Source organism: Girardinichthys multiradiatus, chromosome 17 (genome assembly GCF_021462225.1).
Source record: "Girardinichthys multiradiatus isolate DD_20200921_A chromosome 17, DD_fGirMul_XY1, whole genome shotgun sequence".
NCBI classification, from domain to species: Eukaryota; Metazoa; Chordata; class Actinopteri; order Cyprinodontiformes; family Goodeidae; genus Girardinichthys; species Girardinichthys multiradiatus.
The window spans coordinates 22018776-22045413 of NC_061809.1; the positions used below are offsets into that span (position 1 = coordinate 22018776).

At 39.1% G+C, this 26638-nt stretch overlaps 1 protein-coding gene and 1 long non-coding RNA gene across 2 annotated transcripts in view; one reads left to right on the forward strand and one right to left on the reverse strand.

Moving 5' to 3' along the window:
- Window positions 1-26638, forward strand: part of lamb1b (laminin, beta 1b) — a 29177-nt gene that overhangs the window by 381 nt on the left and 2158 nt on the right. The window contains exons 2-29 of the mRNA XM_047389986.1: window positions 177-349; window positions 5981-6116; window positions 7434-7507; window positions 9103-9291; window positions 9363-9426; window positions 10926-11128; window positions 11405-11525; window positions 11842-12030; window positions 12706-12882; window positions 13977-14089; window positions 14180-14259; window positions 14846-14981; window positions 15068-15226; window positions 15682-15815; window positions 15890-16010; window positions 16135-16321; window positions 17187-17330; window positions 17407-17638; window positions 17867-18024; window positions 18164-18388; window positions 19441-19658; window positions 20915-21011; window positions 23789-24158; window positions 24236-24420; window positions 25214-25455; window positions 25548-25748; window positions 25974-26118; window positions 26190-26397. Of these exons, the coding sequence (XP_047245942.1) occupies window positions 177-349; window positions 5981-6116; window positions 7434-7507; window positions 9103-9291; window positions 9363-9426; window positions 10926-11128; window positions 11405-11525; window positions 11842-12030; window positions 12706-12882; window positions 13977-14089; window positions 14180-14259; window positions 14846-14981; window positions 15068-15226; window positions 15682-15815; window positions 15890-16010; window positions 16135-16321; window positions 17187-17330; window positions 17407-17638; window positions 17867-18024; window positions 18164-18388; window positions 19441-19658; window positions 20915-21011; window positions 23789-24158; window positions 24236-24420; window positions 25214-25455; window positions 25548-25748; window positions 25974-26118; window positions 26190-26397 (4681 nt within the window). The remainder of the gene's footprint in view (window positions 1-176; window positions 350-5980; window positions 6117-7433; window positions 7508-9102; window positions 9292-9362; window positions 9427-10925; window positions 11129-11404; window positions 11526-11841; window positions 12031-12705; window positions 12883-13976; window positions 14090-14179; window positions 14260-14845; window positions 14982-15067; window positions 15227-15681; window positions 15816-15889; window positions 16011-16134; window positions 16322-17186; window positions 17331-17406; window positions 17639-17866; window positions 18025-18163; window positions 18389-19440; window positions 19659-20914; window positions 21012-23788; window positions 24159-24235; window positions 24421-25213; window positions 25456-25547; window positions 25749-25973; window positions 26119-26189; window positions 26398-26638) is intronic.
- Window positions 207-13681, reverse strand: LOC124883090. Its single transcript, XR_007042078.1, has 3 exons — window positions 13189-13681; window positions 6052-6107; window positions 207-343 (listed from the first exon to the last, which is right to left on the reverse strand). It is a non-coding gene; the product is annotated as an uncharacterized LOC124883090 (long non-coding RNA).

A 26638-nucleotide genomic window follows, 5' to 3' on the forward strand; every position in this document is an offset into this window, starting at 1 on the left:
TCAGCAGCAACACATGTAATGCAAACCATATGTGGTATTCCAGTAAATGTTAAACATCTGAATAACACTGTATTGTCCCATCTATGTTTTGAAACTATAATCTTCTTATAATAAGAGTGTTGTAATTGAAACCGGACAGAACACCAATGTAGAGATGATTTTCCTCCTTCCTGCAGCTCTGTGGTATCCCGTCAGGGCACAGGAAGCACCGTCTGCAGATATGTGCACGGAGGGCAGCTGCTACCCCGCCACGGGTGACCTGTTAATCGGCCGAGCGCACAAACTCATCGCCTCCTCCACCTGCGGCCTCCAGCAGCCAGAGCGCTTCTGCATTGTCGGCCACCTGGAAGTAAGAAATTAGCTTCTGCTACTAAAACCAGATTTAATATACACTTTACAGAACGATACATGCCATTTTTCTCACTGTCTGAGATTAAATCAGACAAATATTTTCCTGTTTTAAGGCCAGTTAGGATGATGAAATTATTTCTATATGCAAAGTGTCAGATTCATAAGTGATTTTTTTATTCCTTTCTTCACATTCAGAAATGTATGATTCATTTGCCTTCAAATAATTTGTGAAAGTCCTTAAGATGCTGTCATGGCTCTTTAAGAATGTTTTTAGTTAACTAGAGACACACCCGGTGGATGTATTTTAAGGCAACACCTCAAACACGCCGCTTCCTTGTGTGACATCATAGGAAAATATTTAGAGGTCAGGGAAGGGTTTAGGAAAAGAATTATGCACCTCCATAAAGTTCATCCTTGGATTAATTTTCCACATGTCTGAAAGGGCCACACTCATCTGTTCAATCATATGCAAGCATAAATATATAGGAAGGAGACAGGTTCTGTGACCCCAAAATAAAGATGTTTTGGTGTCAAATATGTATATCAACCCCAGGACAAAAGCAAAAAAAAAACTTATGAAGCTGGTGAGAGAGTGTCACTATCCACAGTAAAGTAAAGGCATGAGCTGAAATGCCACTCAGCAAGGAAAAAGCCATAACTCTAAGAGGAACATAAAAACGCTGGATTACAGTTTGCAGATGCACTCAGTGACAAGGACCTTCATTTTTAGAAACATGTTCTATGGTCTATGAGAAAAAAAATTCAGAATTTGGCCATAATTACCATCATTACATTTGGAGGAAAACGGGGAAAGTTGCAAGCTTGAAAAGATCATCCCAACCAGCATAATGTTGAGTGGATGTTCTGTTGCAGAAGGGACTGAAACAAGTATCAAAGTAATGATAAAGTTTAATGCTGAAACATTAAAGCGAAATCTCAAGACACTGGAAAATGAACCCTTGGGCACATATGGGTCTTCTGACAATAACCATAAGCCTGCCTCTAAACTAACTACAAATTGGCTAAAGGGCAACTGAGTCAATGTTTTGTAGTGTCCATCACAAAGCCCTGATCTCAATCCCATAGAAAATTAATGGACAGAGCTGAAAGGGTGAGTGTGAACAAGGCAGCCTAAAGTCCGACCCAGTTGCAGTAGTTCTGTTCAGAGGAATGGGACAAAACTCTAGCAAGTTATAATTAAAAGCTTGTTGAAGGAAAACCAAACAGCTTAAAAGGCAGTCCTACCAAATAGTAAGGAAATGTACATACATTTCTGATTTTGGAAAAGGTTATAACATTTAGTCCAATTTAATGTCAGATAGCGAGAAAAAATATGTTTCTTTTCTTACACAGTATATAAATATCTGGTTTCATTATAAATAACCTGAATAAATCAGGCCCCCTTTGGTATTAGCAGAGTGATGTAGTGGGAACGTTCTAAAACTACTAGGAAAGTCTGAGGTTGGAGCAATTTGCTTGGTGTTTTTGTAAACTATCTAAAAAGATCAACTGAAAATTACCTTAAATGACTTCAAAAGTTTCTTTGAACAACATGAAGATTATTTTAAAGTGTGAGAAAGTCTTCCAGATGTTTGCTGTCTCAGTTGTGGCCTAAAGACTGCAATCCACTATGAAGAGAGATGATTCAGATACTAAAAATAATCTAAAAGAAAATTAACTCTTGAAAAGGCTCATTGGGGGTAATTAATGTGTAGTTTTTGTGATAGTTTTAACTGGCTAGAAAGCCAGGTTGCAAAATATTGTTTGGACTTTTTTGTAGGTAATTATCAGAAAGAGGTGAAGTAAAGTAGATGCTTAGAGTTTGTTGAAAACGAGAAATTTGTCCTGGTAAATAAGCCCCAGTAATGTTACATTAAAGGGTGAGTGAGCCACAAGTGGTGGAATTAAGGTCTAAGAGCAAAGGATGCAAAACCATCACATTCTAGGAATCTATCCATCAGGGGTTCACAATTCACAATAAAAAGGCAACATGAGACTGTGTTTTTGTAGTTCTCGACCCAAAGTCTCAGTGTGTGGTGTATTAAGCAATTTTGAGTCAGGGACAGTTCACCCATAATGCAGAAGGATCTTGAATTATAGATGCAAAGGTTGCAGTTTTTCTTGACCATTTCCAGTCACACTGAAACTTCTATTCAAACTGAAAATATGAATGTGTTTATAGAAAAACATCTGAAGTAAAAAATGTATATATTGGTTCAAAAATAGCACAATTTTACAGATCTCCAATTATACAGGGACAATTGCATGCAGTAGATTGATTAAATAATGTCATTACTAGGATGCATGCATGTACAACATTTGTAATCCCCTACAACATCCCTGTACAAACTGATGTTGTGTTTTAATTGGCAGCTACATAGAGAAAAGCCTCAGCGTCTTACCGAACAGTAAGGCAAGCAGGCTTCATATCCTTATAGTAAATTAATTTTTCCTTTTCTTACATCTGACTTTATTATTTAACCCTTTACAGAGATTGCAAGCAGCTTATTTCTTGATTCAAGTCTTTAATTAAGAAGTTATGAATCCGTGAAATTGATTGGTTCATTGTTTGATAAACAGTAATAAATGCTTTTTTAAAATATTAAATAATTTTGTGAAGATTATCTTGATTTTAGAAATAGAATCTAAGAATATTTCTAGGTTAAATATGGTAAAAAATTTGGGATCTACAGATTGCAGATGATAATTGGAATCAACCTAATTTTAGCTTAATCAGTGTGAAGAGGTTTGGCAGACGCAGTTTTCATAATTTGATTGTTTTTCCTGGCAAACAGTTCATTATCATTTTATATTTTTTTAACTTTTGATTTAAATAATACAGTTGATCAAAAAGCCAGACACTTTCTAAACAACACATAAAAAAATACTTTAACAAGCTAGCCAGCCTTATAAAGAGTTCCCTGGCTGACTATTTTACTAGATTGGAATTACATTTTCTATGATGGTGGATCATCAAAAGTTGTTTCTCTTTTCTAATGAGGAATTATCTTTGCCATTCACACTACAAAGTCTGAATAGTTTTACAAAAACTGGTCATTCAAATGTTTTTTACTTCTTTTCTTTGCAAACTTGCAAGCATCTTGCTAATCTCAGCATACCTTGTTTGAAGCTACCTTTACATTGCACTAGATATGGGCTGACCCTTAAACTAAAAGGTTTTACTCTTAAACAAGTCATTAAACAGGATAGTGAGCTAACTTATAGGTTACTAATAATGAAAAATTAATCTCTGAAATCAGTTTAAATTTTACAAAGTTAACAAGTTAGCTAGCTTAAGAAGCAGTTAGCTGCTAACTAGATTACTAGCTTGCTAGATAGGCAACTTTTTTTTCCTACAGTATGTTGAATAAATATTTTATAATGGTTTTTGTTTATGTGTTTTATCCACACTTTTTAACTGTGACTATTTTTTCTTATGTAATTAGCCAAGTACCATCTATAACGTAAAGTAAATACTTTTAATGCCCCATAAAACAGAACATTGTCTTAATTTATTGATTACTAATGAAGAAAAATATAATCTCTGTGGTTAAAAGTAGCTTAAAGTATTAAGCCAACTTGTTTGATAAACAGTAGCCACTAAACAGGCTACTGGATGGATGGATGGATGGATCCTTATGAAAGTGATTAAAGTGATTTGTGATTAAAAACATTATAAAATAATGATCAATTAGGACCTAGTTAGCCCTAAAACAAACCCCTCAACTTAACACTTAAACACCAATCGTTTTATTCATTCATGTTAACACATTTGATGAAAAAAAATTAATGATTTGACAAGTTAACGGAGTTTAGAAATACTTTAGTTGTTAACAGAAAGTAAGTCGATTCTCTACTCATGCTGAGTTAATTGAAAGCAGCTAAAACGTAGCAGCACTTTTGGCCTTGAAGATGGCATTTTTATGACTGTGAATTATAGTGTAGGAACATTAAAAACAGACTGGTGATTTAGTGTCAGCAATGTGGTTGAATGAATTAAACCTTTTTTATGTATTTAACACAGAGAGCTGGATTTCTTTGCAATTTCTGTAGTTATAACAGCAAACATGTTTAGCTGTGTGTGGGAGGATGCACATGCATATTGTCTGCTTGCTGTTTTGTCAAGTGGGAGTTCAGACATTCCCCACCACAATAAAAGCTCTGTGTGGCTCACAATCCCTGCCCTGTGTGGATAAGAACCAGGGTCGTGGTAGGGGATATTCTCTTATCAACCATCCTTTGGGGGACTGTGTGCGTGTGAATAGTGTTTTTATGAAGGCACAGCCGCACTGAGCTTTTTTGAGGATGAGCACAGTCCTGAAGAATGAGCTGCAGATTAGGGAGGGAAGGACGTTGGACCCAAGTGACAGATGTTTTTTCACCAAGCACTGACTAAATGGGCCTACTTAACTGGACTTGCTCAGATTTCAACACAGCTGGCTTAGGGCTTAATGAAAATGAGAAACTTGTTTTGGTTATTCGCAAGCTCCAGTGCTCTAACATTAAAGGGTGAGGATGTGAAAATGTAGGTTGAAGGTCTAAGAGTAAGTGATTCGATATTAGGCATTACAAAACTAACGGACTTCACATTTTCCAGCTCAAGTATACACAGCAACATAGATAGAAGATTGTTTTACTGCAACCAAAACCTTAAACAGATAAAGAGAAATAATTGATCTGAAAATGCTATAAAATGGGGCTGTCGCAACAGACGTTTTGTTACTCGGTATTTGTTGGTTATTTCCAGTTGTCATAAATATATATATAGATATATATATATAGATCTTATTGCCATGCAGTTAATGCATGGCAATAAGATCTTCAGAAAGTTGGATGGAGTCTTATTGCGGTAGATGCTTACATTTGACATGAAGTCTCACATATTAGAGCCAATATGACAAAACTCACGTATGAAATTTGCTTACACCTTGTCTTTAAGTCAAAATAATTCAGAATAAAATTATTTGAATTGAACTGAAGCACATGTAGATCAAAATAATTTGGACCTGCTGACCTTTCTTGTAGTGTCCTGAGATGTCTTCTGTTGTTAAATGGTGCTAAACCCAATAAAAGAAATTTTAATTATGATCTTAATGCGGAATAGTTAGAAATCATTATGGCTAGGAATAAATCTGATAATGTTTGAAAGCTAATCTTCAAAATGCACACATGCCAGTAGAGATGGACAATTTTTGTAAAAAAAAAGTTGCTACTAAAAAATCTCACTATATGTATTTCCAAAAATGAATAATTTTGCAAACGTTTTTTGATTTTAAGAAAGAAACCCACTTTAATAGATAAAACAGAACTGATCACTAGTGTCTAAAGTTTTCTTATAGTTTTTCTTTTTATTGCCATATATTTCAAAACCAATTAGGCCAATAATAAGTAATCAAATTACTTTGCAAATATTTTTTAAATTAACATAATAAAATTAAGAAATGTTCCTAAATTCCTTATTTAAAAACTGATACTGGTTTTCTGTCTAATTGAAAGTATTTTAAATTTGAATCATTAATAAAAGGACACTTTACAGCATCTTTGAATTTTCGTTTTACTTGTGTGAACTATCGTTTCTGAAATATGGGCAGTAAGGGTGACCAACTCGTTATGCTTTTCTGTCTGTTAGGAGGAGAAGAAATGCTTCACATGTGATTCGAGGGAGATGTATGATGAGGACAGCAACTCCATCAGCCATACCATTGAGAACGTGGTCACCACCTTTGCCCCCAACCGCCTCAAGACCTGGTGGCAGTCTGAGAAAGGTGAGAGACAAAAATTGTTTTGTATTACAGACTTGAAATTCAGGGACTCTCTCACACTTCTGGTCTTAAACTAGAATACCATGTGAAAGCTTACAAAGACTGTTCTTGTGGGAACTGTGCCCATAATGACCAGACAACAGATCACAGGGCTCCTCACACACAGAGTCACTCTAGCAGCGGGGTGGGGGTTACAGGTGTGTTAAGGAGAACAGGTGTGCTTGAAGGAAACAGATGTATCATTAATGAAGCAGACACATGACTTTTAAGTGTAAAAAAGGAAGCATCCAAAGACCTTAAGACCTCCACCTTAAAAAGGCAACCAGTTTAAAGGTATTATCTTCTCAAAGGAAGGAAGTTCACTTTGAACCCAGGATATTGCAGGAATTTTGTTTCCCATGCTTAAGGATTATCAAAAGCTGTTTCTAATGTCTACCAGGTATTTATGTTTGATGTGGTTAATTAAAGACAGAATAATTATACAATCATTTCGTTCATTTTTATTTGCAGTTTTATGCAAAAACGTTCACAATACATGGTTAATTTTAACGTTTTCTTTTTATGTATCTTAGCATCAAAGTATGACTTAGATCAAATGATTATAACTCTCAAACACTTCATAGAACAGAAAAAAATTGGATTTTATATAAATAATAATAAAAAAAAACATTTTATAGCCTTGCTTAAAAAGAGTTTAAAGTATCAAGCTATCATGCTAGCTATCATGACAAATAGTTACACTGCCAGCACAGCAGGTTCCCATTCAGTGGAATGCCTAATAAATCCTATCTTCTTAATGTATGCATTAATCCTGCACATGCATACACTGTTTCTGAATGGTGGGAAACTGTCAAAGGTGTGAGTCATGGTTGGAGCAGCAGCCAGTTGTGCAGATGGCTTTGAAACAGCAGGAAGCTGCAGATGTACATAAGTCTATGTGGGAATTTCTAATTCCCTTGCAGCTGGCCTGTAGTTTCTTCTTAGCTACTGAGCTGCTTTGGATGGGTTTATCTAAAACTGGATTTAAAGAAAATTTGTGTACCTATTAGTAACCTTGTCTTTCCGCTTGGTTCTATTTTGTTTTAAGCTTATCTTGCTGCATTCACAATATTTCCAAATAGCTCTTTTCAACATATTCCAGAGACTGTAAAAAGATTAGTTACATATCTGGATTTTGCCAGAGAACAAACCAACTCAGCTGCTTAAACAGAACATCTGCATGTTTGGACATGGGAGAAAGTCTGGGTTAGATCAACATTTTAAATTCTTGCAGATGTAAAGCCGTAATATTTTATTTCCTCTTTGGTCTTCCTCCTGCAGGTGTGGAGAATGTAACTATTCAGCTGGACCTGGAGGCCGAGTTTCATTTCACACACCTCATCATGACCTTCAAGGTGCTGGATTTAGCTCACACATCAAACAAACACTTGTACACATATGTATGTTTCACAAATATTAAAGAGACAGGGATAAATGCAGTCTCAGGCAGCTTCAGAAAGTCATTCTGGTTTCCTGAGAGTGGTGGGAAGGGGAAAAGGAGGAGTAAGAGGAGGATGCTTTTGACCTCTTAATAATGTGCCTTGACTCATAGTCAAAACATACTCAAGGACATGCTTCCCACAATCCCCTCACATCCTGTTTTCTGGGGGCATGGCGGGAAAAATCAGCATCCAGTTCTTTACAGGAATGCCAATAGAGTTTTAGTTGTTCAAATGTTTGGCAAAAACTGAAATACTGATAAGACTTAAAGGGGCATACGAAATCTTAACAGGAATGTATACAAGTTTATATTTAATGCATCTACAACCATGAACATCATAAATCAACAGATGTCCACAAATAATTTTTAAGCTAGCTAGCTTGATAAACATTTTGTTGGCTAACTACCTTATTAGCTTTTTGGCTAGATAGATGGACAGACAGAAAGATAATTCAAACAACTGTTGAAGTATGATTTTAGTAGATATTTTATATATTTGATTTTATTTAGCAAATAGTTTTTTTTCTTTTTTTGTCTTCCTAGCTCAAAAACTGTTTGTGTAAAACTAACAAGCTAGCTCTATTAAAGACAGACAGACAGACAGTTACATGGATGGTTGCAGACCAGGGCTGCCATTGAGTGTGGAGGGTGCCGTATGTAATAGCAATAAAAACCAGAGTTTTAGGAAGCTACTAGATTAAGCTATAATTGGTTGCCTTTTTCTTAAACCTAAAACACAAATGAAATGTGAGTTTTTTTATATAACACGTTTTATATAGTAGGTGTTTCTGAAATCTGACAAGTTGTCCTTTTTCTAAGTACATGTAGGTTTTGTGGCACTATACAAATTATATTTAATAGCAGAAAAGATAAAATGCCTTATAGATGCTCTGTAAAGGTTGCTGTCTTCTGACTTAACCTAAGTTTGTTGCTTTACTGTGGTTATTTAAGTCTCGTCCGTTATAAGGACATTTTTTTTGACATTTCATGAAGCCTAGTCTCATATATGTGATTACATTTCAAGTAATTTCTATAACATAAATTGTAGACATTCAATCATGCCCCTTTTTTGGTATTTTGCTTGAATTTATATCTTGTTATTCATCTCTAGTTTCCTAAGTGAATGTCAACATGCTATGGGTGCTAATTACAGTGAAAGACCTTGGTAATCATTGCAAAATCTCTAGAGGGCCTTAAAACTTTCAGTAGTGCTCTTTGCCTTATTTTTCTTTAGAAAATGAGCTAACCTAAAAAATATTCAAAACTGTATCAGAAAAATGCAAGTTGTTTAACCTGGAGTTGCCTAAGTTAGGTCTGGTTTATTTACAGATTTATAAGGAAAATTTTGTTTATTTCTTGAAAAACAGGATAGAAAACAACACAGTCTCCAAACAAGACAACTGACTGTAAAATATAAGGAGAGCAATTATTTTATATGAAGTAATATCTAAAGAAAAGCGATATATGTATTTATTTCAGCTATATTAAACAAGGTTTTTGTGTTTGCAGACGTTTCGTCCTGCTGCCATGATGATTGAGCGTTCCATGGATTTTGGGAATACATGGCAGGTTTATCGATACTTTGCCCACGACTGCGAGTCTGCCTTCCCTGGGATCACCACCGGACCCATGCATAAAGTAGATGACATCATCTGTGACTCCCGCTACTCGGACATCGAACCATCCACAGAGGGAGAGGTGAACTAGCCTTGAGTTATGTTTTCTTGGACTTGTTTTAGTTTGGTTTTCAATGTTCTTTCATCTTTTAGGTGATATTTCGGGTGCTGGATCCTGCCTTTAAGATTGAAGACCCCTATAGCATGAGAATACAGAGTAAGCTGCATCTGCTCACCATAGACAGCATGTTTCCTTCACACAAATTTAGGTCGCAAAGCCTCAATAAGGCAACATAAACTAAATAAAAATAGTTTCCTGTAATTCCCTGTTGTGCAGTTTCCCACAGCGAAGCTGAAGGATCAGGGGTCAGACAGGAAGAGTACTGAGGAATTTCACATACGGAAGTAACTCAGACTTTGTTAACTTGTTACATTCATGCTGAGACACACTTTCTCAGCCACAAACGCGTACAGAAACCATTTCTTAATTTTTTCTGATCACTGCTGATGTGCAGAGAACAGTAAGAACCTGTTCACCCTCAAAAAATAAAATGACATCATTGTTTCCTCTTTGTCTTGTAACACAAACCAATAAAATAAAAGGACTTTGAATGTATTATGTTTATGTGGGAAGTGAGAGATCCATCATCCAACTGCTGATCATCTTTGTTGGTTTTTTGACACAGTGGTTCATCCCTCAAGTTTTACAGTGTTTTAATTTGTTTTAAGAAATCAGAAAACATTGCTCAAAAACTAAACAGCAACTGAATGAGCTAAAATGGGAGAAACCCAAGCTAAAGTCCAAAGAAAGATGTGGAGAGATCTTCAGAAATCCTAATAATGGGCAAAGCCTTCATACACATTTCTGTTAGGAATATTTTTATATAGGACTTTTAATGTATCAACAGGATTTCTGCAGGGTCTTAAAAAGTATAAAATTATCTTACATTTAATCATCTCAGTTTTAGACCTTAACAAGTCTTAAATAAGCCTAGTTTTCCAATACAAAGCCTTAAGTTACCTTCAGTTTGATCCTAAGTTTGTTCTACTGTCCATTTGTTTTTCTTCATTTTTTGAGAATTACCTTGGTGGTATTTATTTGTGCCATGTGCTGTTCTGGCTAATACATTATTACGCCATGATAAAACTTTCTGTAGGGCATTAAACAGCCCTGCTGGAAGAAATTTAAAGCCAAACATTTAAGCTTTTTGTGAATCCCTTAAACATTCTCCTCCTAAAACTGGCCTTTTACAGTCTTTTTAGGGAACTATCAAAACTTTTGTAATTATTAATGACCGGCTCATCTGTAATGAAAAACAACAATAGCCAACAATAATAGCTATTATGAGGCTTACTGTATACGTTGAAGGCATTGAAGCTAGGTAATCCATAGATATAACCTGCCAGAAAACCAACTTCACTGGATACATTTATATTTCACTTTCTTTAATTTTAATTATGTGAATTAGTTAGATAATTTATTTAGCAAAATTAATAAAATATCTGAAAAATAAATCATAATAGTGTAAAAAGAGTTGTAAAAGTTAAATCTAACTTATTGAGGCTTGTAGAGACCATGATGAAGGAATCAAAGGGATTAAAAGCTGTTCATAATTTTACACATTTAATTGCATTTGTTAGAAAATTGTTGGTAATAAATGCCTTTTCCCAAATACTGAAGTGGAGTTTTAATAAAAATGTTCTCCACATTTGAAGACATGCTGAAGATCACAAACCTCAGAGTAAAGTTCATCAAGCTCCACACACTGGGTGACAACTTGCTCGACTCCAGCGGGGAGGTGACGGAGAAGTACTACTACGCCCTCTTCGACATGGTGGTCCGCGGGAACTGCTTCTGCTACGGCCACGCCTCCGAGTGTGCTCCTATAGACAGAAAACTGGCCGGAGCTGAAGGCATGGTATATCAGACGGTTTTACATGATTTTTATTTATCTGGTTTCTCCTTTAACAAATTGAATTGTTTTTTAAATGTTTTTTTGAACCTTAAATTTCTTCCAGATTTGTTGGAAAAACTTTATCTCAAGGCCCATATGGATTTCTGAAGCATCTAACGAGCTTATTTTACCAAATTAATTAACTTTTCTTTGTTTGTGATTTAGTTATTGATATTATTTTGCATTACTGAATGTATTTGCATCGGATATTCTCTGGTCGGTCTTCATTATTGTGTATAGGTTCATGGCCGCTGCGTTTGCAACCACAACACTGAGGGACTGAACTGTGAGCGCTGTCAAGACTTTTACCATGACCTGCCTTGGAGACCTGCAGAGGGGCGAAACACCCACTCCTGCAAAAGTAAGAGCACAAACATGAATCAGTCTCTGTTTTGGGTGGTGCTTTGTGAGTGAGTAGATTTACATGAGCTGACTTCACTTTTTTATGTAGAAGGTTCTTCGTGAATAACGTTTATAACTGCTAATTTCCAGACCAATATATTTTACAAAAGAATTTAGCAAATTAAAAAAAGTAGGAATTCAATAAGCTAATTCCCATTATTTTAAAACTTCAAGTTTACACAAATATAAATCAAACGTTTAGCCAGTTACAGTAAATGTTTGTCTTCAATATCAAAAACAGCTCAACTTACCTCACTCTTGCATCGTTTTTCCAGGGTGCGAGTGCAATCAGCACTCCACATCATGTCACTTCGACCTCGCCGTGTACATTTCAACTGGTAATGTCAGTGGAGGCGTGTGTGAGGACTGTCAGCACAACACAGTGGGCCGACAGTGTGAGCAGTGTGCACCTCTCTTCTACCAGCACCCCAACAGAGACCTGAGAAACTCTAACATCTGTGAACGTAAGTTACCCCCACACAAGCAATGGCTAATGGCTGTTTACATGAACCATCTATGCGTATGGGGCACTAATGAGAGGAAACGTATGGGGCTGTCATCTTCCAGGAGATCTTTATTTTCATACTGACTGCAGCCATTTGGAGATCCTCTAACCAACTGGATTGAAGAAAATTATGTTGGAAAAATTGAAAACGGCTGTTTTAGCCTGATTGTAGATACCTGGAAAGTACTGAAGAAACAAAAACTAGGTCAAAACCATTGTAACATTTTTTTTCTTCTTTACTTCTCTGATTAATTTGTTCATCTGTTTTTATTCTTAGTTTTGTCTTGGTTTGTTGTATTTTATACATGTTTTACTTATTGTACTGTGGCAATGAAAAGAAAGCGCCAGGTGTGACAAGTCATAAAGTAGGGCAACATGTGGTAAACTAGGAGGAAGTGTTCAGGAGGAGCGAAGAGCAAGCCCAACTGAAGTAGTAAGTCAAACGTACCAAAGAATATAGAAGATAACACTAAGAAAACACAACTCAGGAAAGAGGAGAGGCCACAAAGAAAGCTAAATCCAGAAGAATCTTAACCTGACCAGAACTTTACACATATATCATCATTTAAATGAAGCAAAAGGGCCCTGGTGGCTAGAAGTCATTGGTCTTTAATAATTATGACTGTCTTTACAGCATGTAACTGTGACCCGGAGGGATCTCTGCGGGGTGGATTGTGTGACTCGCGGACCGATGTGGCTGCTGGGCTGATCTCAGGTCAGTGCAGGTGCAAACTGAACGTGGAGGGGGAGCGTTGTGACCACTGCAGACAGGGACACTATGGACTGGGACAAGGCCCAGATGGGTGCCTGCGTAAGTTCGACATAACTATATTTCTGTTTTTTCTGTCATATAGTCATTAAAACATAAAGAGCATTTTGAACGGAGGTGCATAACACTGACTTGCAATCATTGCAAAAATCATTTGCTGAATACTTAAATTGCAAATAATTCATTGGATCCAACATGTAGTACACAATTGTATGATAATTGTCACCTATTCATACTATTGTGCCCTGAAACTGTCATAACTATTTTGTGGTGGACCAGAGGCAGACAAGCACGGAGAAAAGTGGAGCGGGATCAAAACTCCAACTTTAATTTAAAGAGATCACTCACATGAAGGCGAGGTGACAAGATAATCCAGTTCAAGGACAAAAATCCAAAAGACATCTCATGGGGACATTGAAGAGACATGTGGAACAAAGGACGAAGGCAAACTTAAATACAGACAAAGGTGGACAAGAAACAATAGGGCAGGTAATCAGAGGAACAGGGAACAGGTGACACAAGGAGGCTGGGAGGCAGAGGGAGCAGGTGAAACAGATAAACCACTAAGGAGAAACACAGACCCAAGCAGAACAGGAGACTACGGTATAATAACCAAAACATAAGAAATCTAGAATAACCAGAAGATAGAGGAAAACAGAGGAATCTGGAAGGAACAGGAAAAACAACAGAACCTAAGGCCTAAGAAAAAGGGGACCGTAAAGAAACCCTGACTACAAAAGCAAACACTGAAAGAACAAACTGAGAATGAAACAGGAGAAATGATGACTAGAATAAAAGTAAACAGTAACTAAAGCTAACCTGTTAAAGGAGGAATTGGAGAATAAAGATAAACAGAAGAAACAGAGCTAAGAGGGACAATGAATGTAAAGGGAACAGAAACTGAGTAATTAACAATTAAAAGAGGAAAACTAATGATGAGAGGAGAACAGACAGGGAGGCAAAAAGAAACCAGAATTGTCAGAACACAAAGTGATGAACAAGAATACAAAACTTCAAACAAGAGCATCTAGTAAAACAAAACACCAAACCACAAACAAAGTCCAAAATCCCACATCCTGACAGAAACAAGCTGTTAAAGATGCGCTACTGCATTGTTTCATTGTATATTTTGGCAGCTTGTACCTGCAACGCACTGGGAACAATGCCAGGAGGACACCCCTGTGATTCAGGCACAGGACGATGCTTCTGCAAAAGACTTGTCACCGGTCAAAACTGTAATGAGTGCTTGGTACGATTCCAGTCATAAAGTCACATTCAGTGAGGATAATTTCACCCTGTGTACGAGTCACACTCATCTGTTTTCCTTTTTTATAAACAGCCAGAGCACTGGGGTCTGTCAAATGACATGGACGGTTGCAGACCATGTGACTGTGACCAGGGAGGAGCGGTGAACAACAAGTAGGTCTAGCTGAAAACATCAAAGATTAGCTGGTTTTAGCTTAGCTGAGCTTTCAAATCAGATAATAGTTTGTAGAGTAGCTAATTCGGTTATAGGGCACCAAATTTGCAATGATGACTTTTACTCAGTCTTGAAGGGAGGCAAGAGACATCTGCGTTTCCATGGATTTAGTAGAGCAAGAAACGCTATTGTAAACTGGTCTGTTCTTTTTCTTTTTTGATAAAACTCAAATTGCTGTCTAACCCAGAAGAAAGCTGGAAACTTTCTATGGGATTTAAGCACAGGACCTACAACGCTACTCAGATTGCTCTGTTTGTTGCACCTGGGAGCACATCCACAGTCTCCCTGATGACGGACCGAAATACACAGAAAATGATCATAGAAGACAGACACAAGACTCTGTTCGTATGTGTCCATGTTTTTCATTTAAGGAGGATTTGGACCCCATTTATAAATGCTGACAGTTCCATTTGAATCTTAATTCACATTTAGCTGATTATATATTCCTCATTCTTTGATACATACAGCCTTCTAAGATGCCTTTTATGGCTAATGTTTCAGTTTGTTATACTTCTCTCTTCATAGCTGTGATCCCCACTCAGGGCAGTGTGTGTGCCGGGAGCACATGTTTGGACGCCGCTGTGATCAGGTGGAATCCGGATTCTACTTCATTGCTTTGGATCACTACACGTATGAAGCCGAGGAGGCCCAACATGGACCAGTAAGTGTATGAAAATATTTTTGATGTTGCTACCTTTTCTGATTTACCTGCACCTGCATTTTGAAAAATCTATTTTTGTATCTCAGGGAGTCACATTCCTTGCGAGGGCCTATCCTCAGGACCGAAGCCCCACATGGACCGGAATGGGCTTTGCTCATGTCCCTGAAGGAGGGTATATAGAGTTCAATGTCAACAACATACCTGAGTCAATGGATTATGACATTCTTATTCGCTACGAGCCACAGGTGACATACAAACGGGTTTTTTTGTTTTGTTTCTGTGAGCCTTAGGTTCCTACTTGTCAGATTTGTATTGAAAATTTAGTTGTATTTGAAAGATTTCAACAAGTTTCCCAGGGCCTTTATTAAAGAAACTTGTCCGCAGCATCACAGGTTCTCCACCGTACCTAACAGTGGGCATGAGGTGCTTCTCTTTAAAATGAACTTTGATTTTATGGAGTGGTTGTTGATGAGTTTCACCACTCAGAGCAAACTTTAGTAAACTCCACACATTTACACTTGTCAGGCTTTATTCTGGCATATCCCCCAAACAACCAGCTGGCATCTAATGGATGTTATGGTAACCTAACTCTTTGCTGCAGCTCTCCTAACTGTGAACTTCATGACTATGAATTATTATGAGCTCAGGATGTTTCAAAGACACCACAGAGTAAGCATATCTATACATGTTTGTGTTGCAGCTGCCGAAGCAGTGGGAGCAGGTGACCTTTCGAGTGGAGCGCCCCGTCTTCAACCCTCCAAGCTACATTGCTCACTGCAGCGACTCCATCCAGAGTGGAGATGAGCAGTCGATCTCTCTCCCACCTGGATCCAGGTGAAACAGGGGTTTATTGCATAACCTGCCTGGTGTTATGATCCTCGCTAAACTGACCCGGAGGTGTGTTGCAGGCACGTGCTGCTAGTGAGTCCGGTGTGTTTAGAGAAAGGGCTAAACTACACGATCCATCTGACTTTCCCGCTGTACTCATCGGACAGCTACATCCAGAATCCACACACGCTCATTGACTCTGTATGTTTGCATTTTTCCTAAACATTTATTTCCTTAGAAAGCCCCCTGAGAAGATCCAAGAATTTCAAAAAGGTTATCTGACATTGCTCACACACACTCCCATAACCCTCTGCTCTGTTTTAAGCTGGTGTTGATGCCCCGGGTCAGAGAGATGGAAATGTTTCATGGGACAGATGGTACGGAAGCGTGGGATACGTTCCAGCGCTACAGATGTTTGGAAAGCAGCCGGAGCGTCATCAAAAGCCCGATGACGGACATCTGCAATGACTACATCTTCAGCGTCTCTGCCCTGCTGCACAAAGGAGCCATGAGTATGTTGCTCCTGGTTTTAGTTTTATTGTTGAAGTGGTCATTTATCAATCTTTTTGAGATGATTTTGTTTTTTTGAGGCTTTTTGGTTTTTTAATGTGTCAATATTTGCAATTGTATTCTCTTTATTGTTTTTTACAAGATCTATAATTAGAAACAGGATGTAAAAAAAAGTCCATAACGCACTGAAACGAAACAAATCTGAAAGAAAATGTAACAAAGCAAAAGTAAGACTGCGCCTAGTACAACAGAAAATAATGTAATACCTCCAGATAGCTACAAATTATTCATACCCTCTAAACCTTTTCACATTTAGCTATGTTACAGCCACAAACTGCAAAGTGTTTTGTTATTTTATATTATCTTTATATGATGTATGGTTTTCACATTTTTCCTCCAATGAAAGTCCTGAAAAAATCTGTGCATTTGTATTCTTTACTCAGATATCCCAAAATAAAATCTAGTGCAACCAATTGCCTGTTGAACTGACCTAACTAATAAATAGAAATTCAACCAGTCAAAATGCAGCTGTTTTGTGAAATCCTTAAAGTTTTGTTGCTCAACTCCGCCCCACAGCATGATGCTGCCACCCCCAGTGTTTCGCTTTGAGGATGGCGTGTTCCCTGCTGGTTGAAACAAACTCTGAGGCCTTCACAAAATAGCTGTGAGATTAAATTAGACACAGGTCTGTTTGCTAGTTAATAACTGCTGAAGGCAACTGGCTCTGGATCCTATTTTTAGGGGTATCTAAGTAAGGGGAGCTGAGTACAAATAACACAAAGGTTTTATTATTTTTATTATATTTGTAAATAAGTTAGAAACCACGTATTTTTGTGTTTCTGTCCTTTCTCCTTTCTTTTCACCTAGCTTGCCACTGCGATCCTCAGGGTTCTATCAGCACTGTGTGCGAACCAAGCGGTGGTCAGTGTCGATGTCGACCCAACGTGGTTGGTAGAAACTGTGACCACTGTGCTCCGGCTACATTCCTGTTCACTCCTGCTGGCTGCAGATGTGAGTGTCACAAATCCCTCCACTTTGCTGCGTGGTGTCCAAACCTTCCTCTCATTAAGGCCGTTTTAACCCCCAGCTTGTGACTGCGACCCCCTGGGCTCTGTCACTCCTTTCTGTCACGAATCAACCGGTCAGTGTGAGTGCGTAGCTGGAGCCACCGGACGCCAGTGTTCCCACTGCTTGCCAGGTTATTGGGGGTTCCCTCAGTGCCGACCGTGCCAATGTAACGGCCACAGCAAGTATTGTCACCCTCAGAGTGGAGAGTGTCAGGGTTGCAGAGACTTCACCACCGGACATCACTGTGAGAGGTACAATGTAACAACAATAAGGGAAAAGATCTCAAATCTTAATGTTAGTGACAGTATTAAATATTTTGCCATTTGTTGTTGCATCCTTTAGCATAAGAAGCAGTGGAGTAATAATACATAAATACATACTGTTAATTGGAGTTAATTGGAGTTTATGAGAAACTTTGAGTTTCTAAAACTCAGCAGAACATATTTGAGACAAGTCGGTAAATATTGTCTTTTTTACAGGTGTATAAATGGTTACCATGGTGACCCAGAGCTAGGATCAGGGGGCCACTGTCGTCGCTGCATGTGTCCAGACGGGCCTCGCAGTGGTCGGCAGTTTGCGGACAGCTGTTACCTTTTAACCAATCAGCTGGTGTGTGTGTGCAGCCATGGCTACAAAGGTGCTTATACAGATTTGTTATTATCGTGTGTTCAACTCACACAGATAAAAGATGTTGCTAACAGAAACGTCTCCTCTGCCCCCCTGTAATTGACTTTTTTGCATCTTCTTGTGTTATTCAATTTTCTTTCCTCATCCAGGAACCAGGTGTGATGAGTGCGCCCCAGGTTATTATGGAAACCCTCTCATTCCCGGAGGCCGCTGCACGCCCTGTGATTGTAACAACAACATCGACATGCACAACCCGGGATCCTGCGACGTCCGCACCGGCGCCTGTCTCAAATGTCTGTATCACACGGAGGGCCACTCATGCCAGCACTGCAAACCGGGATATTACGGCAATGCCGCAACACAGAGCTGCCGGAGTGAGCATAAATTCATGAAAATAATTCAGCTTATCTCTGTGACAAAACTGTGTAGAAGGCTTTGTTTTGCTTTTTTATGTTTCGCTTCCAAGGAGCCAGATATTTTGGGGACTATGTAGAACAGATCATCAGCAGTCTGTCCAATTTTCAGTTTTAAGTCCAGCTCTCCTCCATGTATTCTTGCACCTTGTTGCTTGAAGCTGGTTGCAAATACACAGTTTTGCCTCATTTCTAACACATGTAACAAAGTTTAATAGAGGGTAAAGTTTAGCTCTTACAATTTGATTCTCAAACAACTTGGAGGTTATTTTCCAGGAAGTTGCTTTCTACAACTTAGATGTATGTTCTGAAAATTAGAGGTTACATTTCCTAACTTATAGGTTACCTTTTGTTTCTAGATGCTAAAGGTTACCTTTTGAATCTCGCATGGCAATTTCAGTGAGTTGGCTTTTGAGGCGACTTCAAGAACTTAGAGTCTACTCTGGTTCTCTTTTCTGGAAAATACGGACAGTGATCCTAAATCCTAAGGACACTTCCCAAAATGTTAAGGTTACTTTCCCTAAAACTGCAGGTTACTTTTATGTAACTGACTGGTTACATACCTTGAACTTACATGTTGCTTAAAAGAACATACATGGTTCTTTAGGGGACTGTTTTATGCAGTGACTTGTAACCCAATAGTTTCAGAACGTTTTAGAACACAGGTCCAGACCTGCTTGAGTGTACAGGTTACTTTCAAAAAGTTAGTGGTTACTTTCAGGGGCTGGTCTTCATCAGGTATAACTTGGTCTCATTACTTTGCAGAACTTACAGCTTGGTTTCCTGGAACTTTCAGAGGCTGGTTTGGGTGTATTATAATGTGGTGACTTGCAACCTCAATGCTCTGGAAAGTAAGGGTTTTAGGATAAACTAGTAAGACCTTCGGAAAGTCTGAAGACCACTTTAAGAGATTCCAAGAACATCTGGCTCTTTAGAAGTAAATATAAAGAAATAAGAAATAACTAAATCACCTCTCTAATGTGAATAATATTAATAACCTGCTCTTTTCATAGAGTGCATGTGTAACTCGATGGGGTCGGCACCTTACGTCTGTTCATCCCGTGATGACTGCCAGTGTGACCAGCGTAGCGGTCAGTGTCCCTGCCAGCCGAATGTGGTCGGACAGAACTGTGACCAGTGCGCTCCCAATACATGGAACATCGCCGGTGGGACGGGCTGCCAACACTGTGACTGCGACCCTGTCCACTCTGTCAGATCCTCCTGTGATGAGGTGAGTCCGACGCTGGATTGAAAACTGCATTTTTGATTTTAGATATTCTCGCTAAGGATGAGGATTTTCCCATTTCAGAGTTTGTGTTTTAGCTGTGGTGGTCAGGGGTTTTGTTCTCTGACTAAAATGCAGGAACATACCGAGAAGGTATATGGCAAGCAGGTAGGTGGAGGTGAGAGCACAAATTATTTCTTATCTGACAGAGTGCTCTCTGGTCGTTCCTGTTGATAAGGAAGGGTGACCAGAAGAGTTGGGGTAAGCAGGTTGGGGGTGTGGGACCAGTGATGGGCTCCCCTAGAATGAGGTGAGTTTCCAAGGTAGGTATTGTCTGAAGTAGGGAGTCATTAGATGGCTCAGAGGGAGGTACGTTCCACGTTGGTGGTTGTTGGGTACAAAGAAACACAAAACAAATGATCACTAGTTGGAGACAGGCTAAGAAAGCTAGATTATCACAGCCAAGCTGGACAACCTGGCAGTGATGGGGAGTTCTGCTGGTGCTTTCTTGTTGAAAACACCTTAAAGTAGCAAAGGTTTACACTTTTTTACACATCAGCTCTACAAGCAGAACATTCAAGTTTCCACCTAACGCCCCTGCAGTTCGATTAAGATTTTGAGTTTTGGGAAAAATGACTGGAAAATGGGAGCATCTAAGAAAGGAGGTTGGCATCTGGATCCAAAACCAATTTAATGACCCAGAAATAACAGAGTTAAACATTTATTAATAAAAATCCAAATGCAGACAAAAGCTCCTGAAGCTAAACTGAAACACTAAATACTAACTTTTAATGAGCTGCTTTAGCCAAAGTTTTTTCCAAATGAAGACTAACAGGGGAATTTTTTCCCAAACAACTGATACAAGGTTTCTGTTATCTTCCCAGCTAAACACATTGATTTGTGTTTGTGTAGCTCCTTTGAAATGTTGACTCCAGCTATAAGGGAATTCCTCCATTTTCCGCTTTCCTTTTGCTTTGTTTTCGTTAAACACACACAAAAAATCTGGGCTTCCACTCAAAAACATTTGGGTCTCTGTGTTCACTGGCTTCTCTCCAGCAGAGGAAGGAAGTCTCATAATACACAGTGGAACAACTGAATACACATTTTGTTCAGTGGAGCTGGTTGCTTACAAACTGCAAAGCTCCAATCTTTCCATTTGTGAAACAAAAAGCCTTGAAACATGCAGAAAATGTCCGGCAGCTGCACAGTGAGAGGTTCAAATCTTATGAACTGACCAGATTTCTGTTGCGTCCTTCCTGTAGGTTACGGGTCAGTGTGTGTGCAAACCAGGTTTCGGTGGCAGGACGTGTCGAGAATGCAAAGAGCTGTTCTGGGGAGATCCAGAGGTCAAATGCCACGGTAGGACTTTATCACTCATCACAAGCATTTACAGCACATATGAGACAGATTAATCTGTTCTTACATGGTTTATTTACCCTGGTGAATGCAGTCGAATTCATGTGAATGAAATCTACTTTGTTGTAGTTCAGGCCAATTAGGTACAGGCCAAGTCAAATATCAGATTTACCCAGTTGAATTTAAGGAACCTTCTTTCTGTCAAGCAAAATAAATATTATTTTAAATACCTACAATCTAAGTTTTAACTACCGTATTTTCAGCACTATAAGGCGCACCTTCAATGAATGGCCTATTTTAGAACGTTTTTCATATATAGGGCGCACCGGATTATAAGGTGCATAGAATAGAGGCTACTGCAGTCAAACGTATGACTGGGGTTGCGTTATGCATCCACTAGATGGAGCTGTGCTAAAGAGAATGTCAACAAAACAGTCAGATAAGTCAGTCAGTCAAACTTTATTAATACACTACAAACCAGCGTTCTGATAACTCCATTCACTCTCATGGTAAGGTCTCCTCTACATAGAAATCTATTGAATAGAGCCAACCGCACGTTAGGAATGCATTGGAGTCTATGAAGTTGAAGTTGAAATCAAACGTTAGTTAAAACGTGAAAGGGAACTTTTCCCTGATTCAGTAAACACGTTTGATGCACTAAATCAAACGTTAGTACATTCACAATATAGTAGCGTTAACTGTTGAATTCTCTCGCTGCTGCTCTATTCCCATGTTCGACTGCGTAGCTGACAGCCTTGAGTTTGAACTCAGCATCGTAAGCGTGTCTCTTGAAAGGTGCAATTTTGGGATCGTTATACACACACAAGTGGTGTCGGACTAGGAGTAAGCACAGTACAGGTGTTTACCGCTATTACTTCGGCGACGCCCCTGACTACGGTAGCCGTAATGCTGCAAGCGGTGCGGCTTTGTAGTTTACCAGTCGTACTGAAACATTTTGACAGAGCGCCGTGTACAACCAGTATGGATCAACCAATTAACCAATTGATCCATATATAAGGCGCTCCGGATTACAAGGCGCACTGTCATTTTTTGAGAAAATTAATGGTTTTTAAGTGAGCCTTATAGTGCGGAAAATACGGTATTTTAATCCAATTTATTCTAGTCCAATCCAACAAGAAAAATCCAGATCAGAACAATTTGAATCCAACTGGATCCAATTTATTCAAGCAAGACCAGTCCTCAACAAGCTACTTAGGCGAATGATTCTAACTCGAGTCAGGTACAGTCTAATTAAATCAAATTATCATCCAATATCCAGGGATTAGCAATATCAGATAACGTGGACAAACTCAGTGAGTTAATCTCCACATAAATAATAAATATATCGTAAAAAAAAAGTATTTTTAAATAGAAATAAAATAAATATTCATTAAAATGAGGTTTTCCGCTCATTTTTGTGAGGCAATTGTATGTGTTTGTCCCAGAAAACAACAGTGGGTCAGCAGCACTGAATAAGAAAGCCATCATTCAGAAAGCTGGGGTTTCTGTTGAACAAACTGCTAATGAGGAGTCAATTTTTTCCCCCAATGTGTGGCACAGTAGCAAGAAACCGAAAAAGTTCAAAACATCGCAAGAAAAGGGATAGATAAGGGACAGACCATGGAAACCAAATGTTTTCCAATATTCCCAAGCATCCCTGCTTTGTCACGGACCAACGCTCAGAGGTCCCAGGATTTGTAATGTACTCCAGCTGCACCCATCCTGGTCTCTTGAGCTGTTAGACCAGCTGTATGCTGCTTCCTATCTGCACCGATGATTCGGTAATGCTCCTGTTTCATGGGAACGGAGTGAGAAATGAGTGGGAGAAATGTTGTCTGCTGTGTCATTAGTTACTATGTGTAGATTGTAAATGTTAGACAGAAGACAAATGAAATATGTTATCATGACAGAAACAGTTTTTTACATTTCGGTGGAGCAGCAATGGTTGTGTAGATGTTTAAAACTCTGAATTCCTTTTGCCTGACTCACAATCATCCTCCTTCTCAAAGCAGGAAAGAGAAACCCTATTTGTTTATTTTTGGTACAAAGACCCAAACTTGAGACGTCATAGGACCTTTTTGGTATTCAGGTCTAAGATTATTCACTGTAGATTAAACATTTAAATGAAGTCGCCCCACAGTTTTATGCTAAGCAGCCAGAGATTCTTGAGCAATAGCTCAGCTTTGTTTGCAATTTATTTCAACAGTCGATTCTGCAAAGCCTTATTTCTTATTTCATTAAGTTATCAAAGATAGCTTGTATGATTCAGGTACATAACTAAGGACAGGTAATCTTTAAGTTCTGGAAAGTAACCACTGAATTCTACTCTACCTAAAAATGGACCGGTCCCAAAAAAGTGTCCTGGAAATTCTTGAAAGTAACCTGTAAGTTCCAGTAAAATAACTTCTAAGTTCTGGAAAGCAACTATAATATCCCTGTAAGTACAGTCAGGAAACAGGTAGTTTCAGGAAATTACCAGGTTACAAGGCAATGCATAACACAGTGCGATCCACACAATCACCCTGTAAATTCAACAAACGTAACTTGGGAGTCCCAAAAAGTAAGTGCAGAGGTCCTGAAAGTGCTTACAACATTTCAGAAAATACCAGGTTAAGATTCACCACATAAAACAGACCCAAACGTAGCCCGTAAGTCCTAAAAGGTAACTTCTAACTTCCAGAAATGAATCTTCAGAAAAGCCATGAAGGTATAAATAGTTGGGATTGTTGAACAGGGAGCCTAAAAACAGAATTGTCTGCTTGATTTCTTTCTGAATCCAGCTTGTGACTGCGACTCCCGGGGAATATCCAGCGAGCAGTGCCATCGAGCCACAGGGCAGTGTACCTGCTTAGATCGTTTCTCAGGTCCTCGCTGTGACCAATGTGCCAGGGGATACAAGGGAGAGTTCCCTACCTGTGAACCCTGCCACCAGTGCTTCTCCATCTGGGACACTGTCGTTGGCGAGCTGACCAATCAGACTCGTCGTCTGGAGGCCCAAGTTACTGAGCTGCTAACCACCGGAGTGACGGCGCCATACAAAGAACTGGTCAGCAGTTTGGAGAGAAACGCCAGGGCTGTCAGGGAGATTGTGGAAAACAAGACTGCTGCAGAGAACCTGGAAAATGTCCGAGACCTGATGCATCAGATTACGTATGTAATAATATGTAAACAAGAAAAATTCAGAACATGTTTACAGACCTTTCATTAAGATCTCATTGTGTTCTCAGTGGACTGATGTCGTTCCTCAATGGAAAACTGAATATGACCAAGGAGAACTTGATCACTGCCTATAAGAACAATAACACCACAGAAACCAGCTTAGATGCACTGACTGATGAGGCCAGCAAGCTGGAGCAGTACATCCAAGAGCTCAGACAGCAGGTGCACAACATCAAAAACTCCAACATCCAAGGTGAGAACTGAACTTCCCCATAATTCTAACATGATTTGTTCTGTAGTACTCTAAAGTCTAGCATGTTTTAAAGAAATCTGGCTGTTTAGTCCAAAATTCTTCAGCATTTAAATCAGGTTAAGATCTGGACTTTAATTGAGCCAATTCAACACGTGCATCGCCAAAACATCTCTACTTTGGTCTCGTCTTTCCAGGGGGCGTTGTTCCAGATATAATGTGGTAGATTCAGATGCAGCTTTGCAAACCTAAGTCCTTTTCTTTTTAAGGAGGGGGCCTTCTACTTTAATCTTTCCAAACAAGCCATACTTGGTCAGCCTTTTTCCCATCACCCTGTCATGAACTTTAACTTTTAAAATGTTAACTGAGTGCCGGAGAGTCTGCGATGGAGCTCTTGTTTCTCTTTGCACGGTCTGACCTTGGGTGAATTTGCTGGGGTGTCTACTTCTTGGACAATTAGCAACAATAATCTCTTTCGCTTGGAAATTATGGACTTTAATTTGTTTGAAAACAGTCAAATAACACTTCTAAGGTTGATGGGCAGCGACAATTGCAACTTCTTGGCATTGTATCCACACACCTGGCTGCTCACTCTGTTTTTATAGAGGTAATCTGATTGATGGTCATCAGTTAATCAGGTGGATCGATCAGCTTCGTCTAGTTGCTACTTTCTCTTTTAAATCTAATGGAAGGAACTACATCATGTAGATATAAATAATCCTTAATTTAAAAAACAAACCAGTTTTGTTCTGTTTTCTTAAAGAAAAATCTGAGTCTTCAACTTTATGGTTTGCAGGAGCCATGAGCACAATTTCTGTTGCATATATTGAGTCCCAAAATGCAGAGAAACGCTCCAAGGAAGCAACCAGTGTTCCTGGCAACACTGTGGAGGAGTCAGCTGCATTACGGAAAGCCACTGAGGACAAACTGAGCAGCAGTCAGAAGGAGTTTGACCGGAAACACCAGAGAAACGCTCAGAAGCTGGACAAACTGGCCGAAGAGTTGGAGAAGTTTGACTTGTCCCCGCTTAGTGAGAAGGTGAGAGACACTGGAAGACTGATTCAGGCAAACACAGAACATTCTCTTTATCTTTAGCTGCTCACTAACCACTTATTGTGATGATTGTGTAGATGTGTGGCAGTTCAGCTGAAGGGGAAAGCTGCTCTTCCTGCGGTGGATTAGGTTGTGTCAGGGAAAACGGAGCACCTCACTGTGGAGGAGAGGATTGCAGTGGTTTTGTCACAACTTCCCAAACTGCCCTGAAAACCTCCCAGAACCTGGACCAGGAGATCCAGCAGGCTATGGAGGAAGTGGACAAGCTCTCCAGGATGGTGAATGAATGTTTTTATTTACAAAGAAGGGAATTAAATTTTTACTTGTTTACCCAGACATGATTCCAGATCCATCCATCCATCCATCCATCCATCCATCCATCCATCCATCCATCCATCCATCCATCCATCCCTGGAAAAGACTGGAAGTCTGACAGAAAATGTGCAGGGATGCTGTTTAAAGTCAGGTAATGAGAGCTGATTGCAGGACTTATTTACTGTCAGGTGTGGGAAGCAAACATTCGTGCAAAGGAGGCCAAGGCTAAGGCTATGGAGGTGCTGATCTCATCCAATCGTAGCAAAGAGGCAGTAGAACAGAACAACAAGCAGCTCCGTGACCTCATCAAAGAGATACGAGATCTTCTGAACAGTGAGTTTGTCGCTAATCTCTTCAGCTAACCACAGTTCAGATAGCTAAATAATTTGTTTCTGATAATCCAGATGAGAAGGCAGATGCTTCTGTGATCGAGGCAGTGGCCAATGAGGTGCTGGCTCTGGAGATGCCAACATCGGCAGAGAAACTGCAGGAGCTGACCAATGAGATCCGGGAGAAGGTCGGCACTCTGACCAGTGTGGAGGAGATCCTCAGTCAGAGCGCTGAGGACATCCAGAGTGCAGAGTCTCTCCTACGTCAGGCCAAATCAGCAAGGTAACTCCATAACTTAGATTAGGGATCACTATACTTCTGCAGAATTGTGCAAAAGTCTTAAATCTTTCAGAGTGACAGATTTGTCAAAGGTTTTTAAAAGTTTTTTGTTTTTTCTTTGGGTTTTGGCTGTTTGTCACTCTCATTTAGACCAGGAGCTGATCATTTTCAATTTGGCTTTTATTTTTACCCCTTTTATACATGAATTATACTAACCTCGCTCAGGGTTTTTTTTAATTTAGTG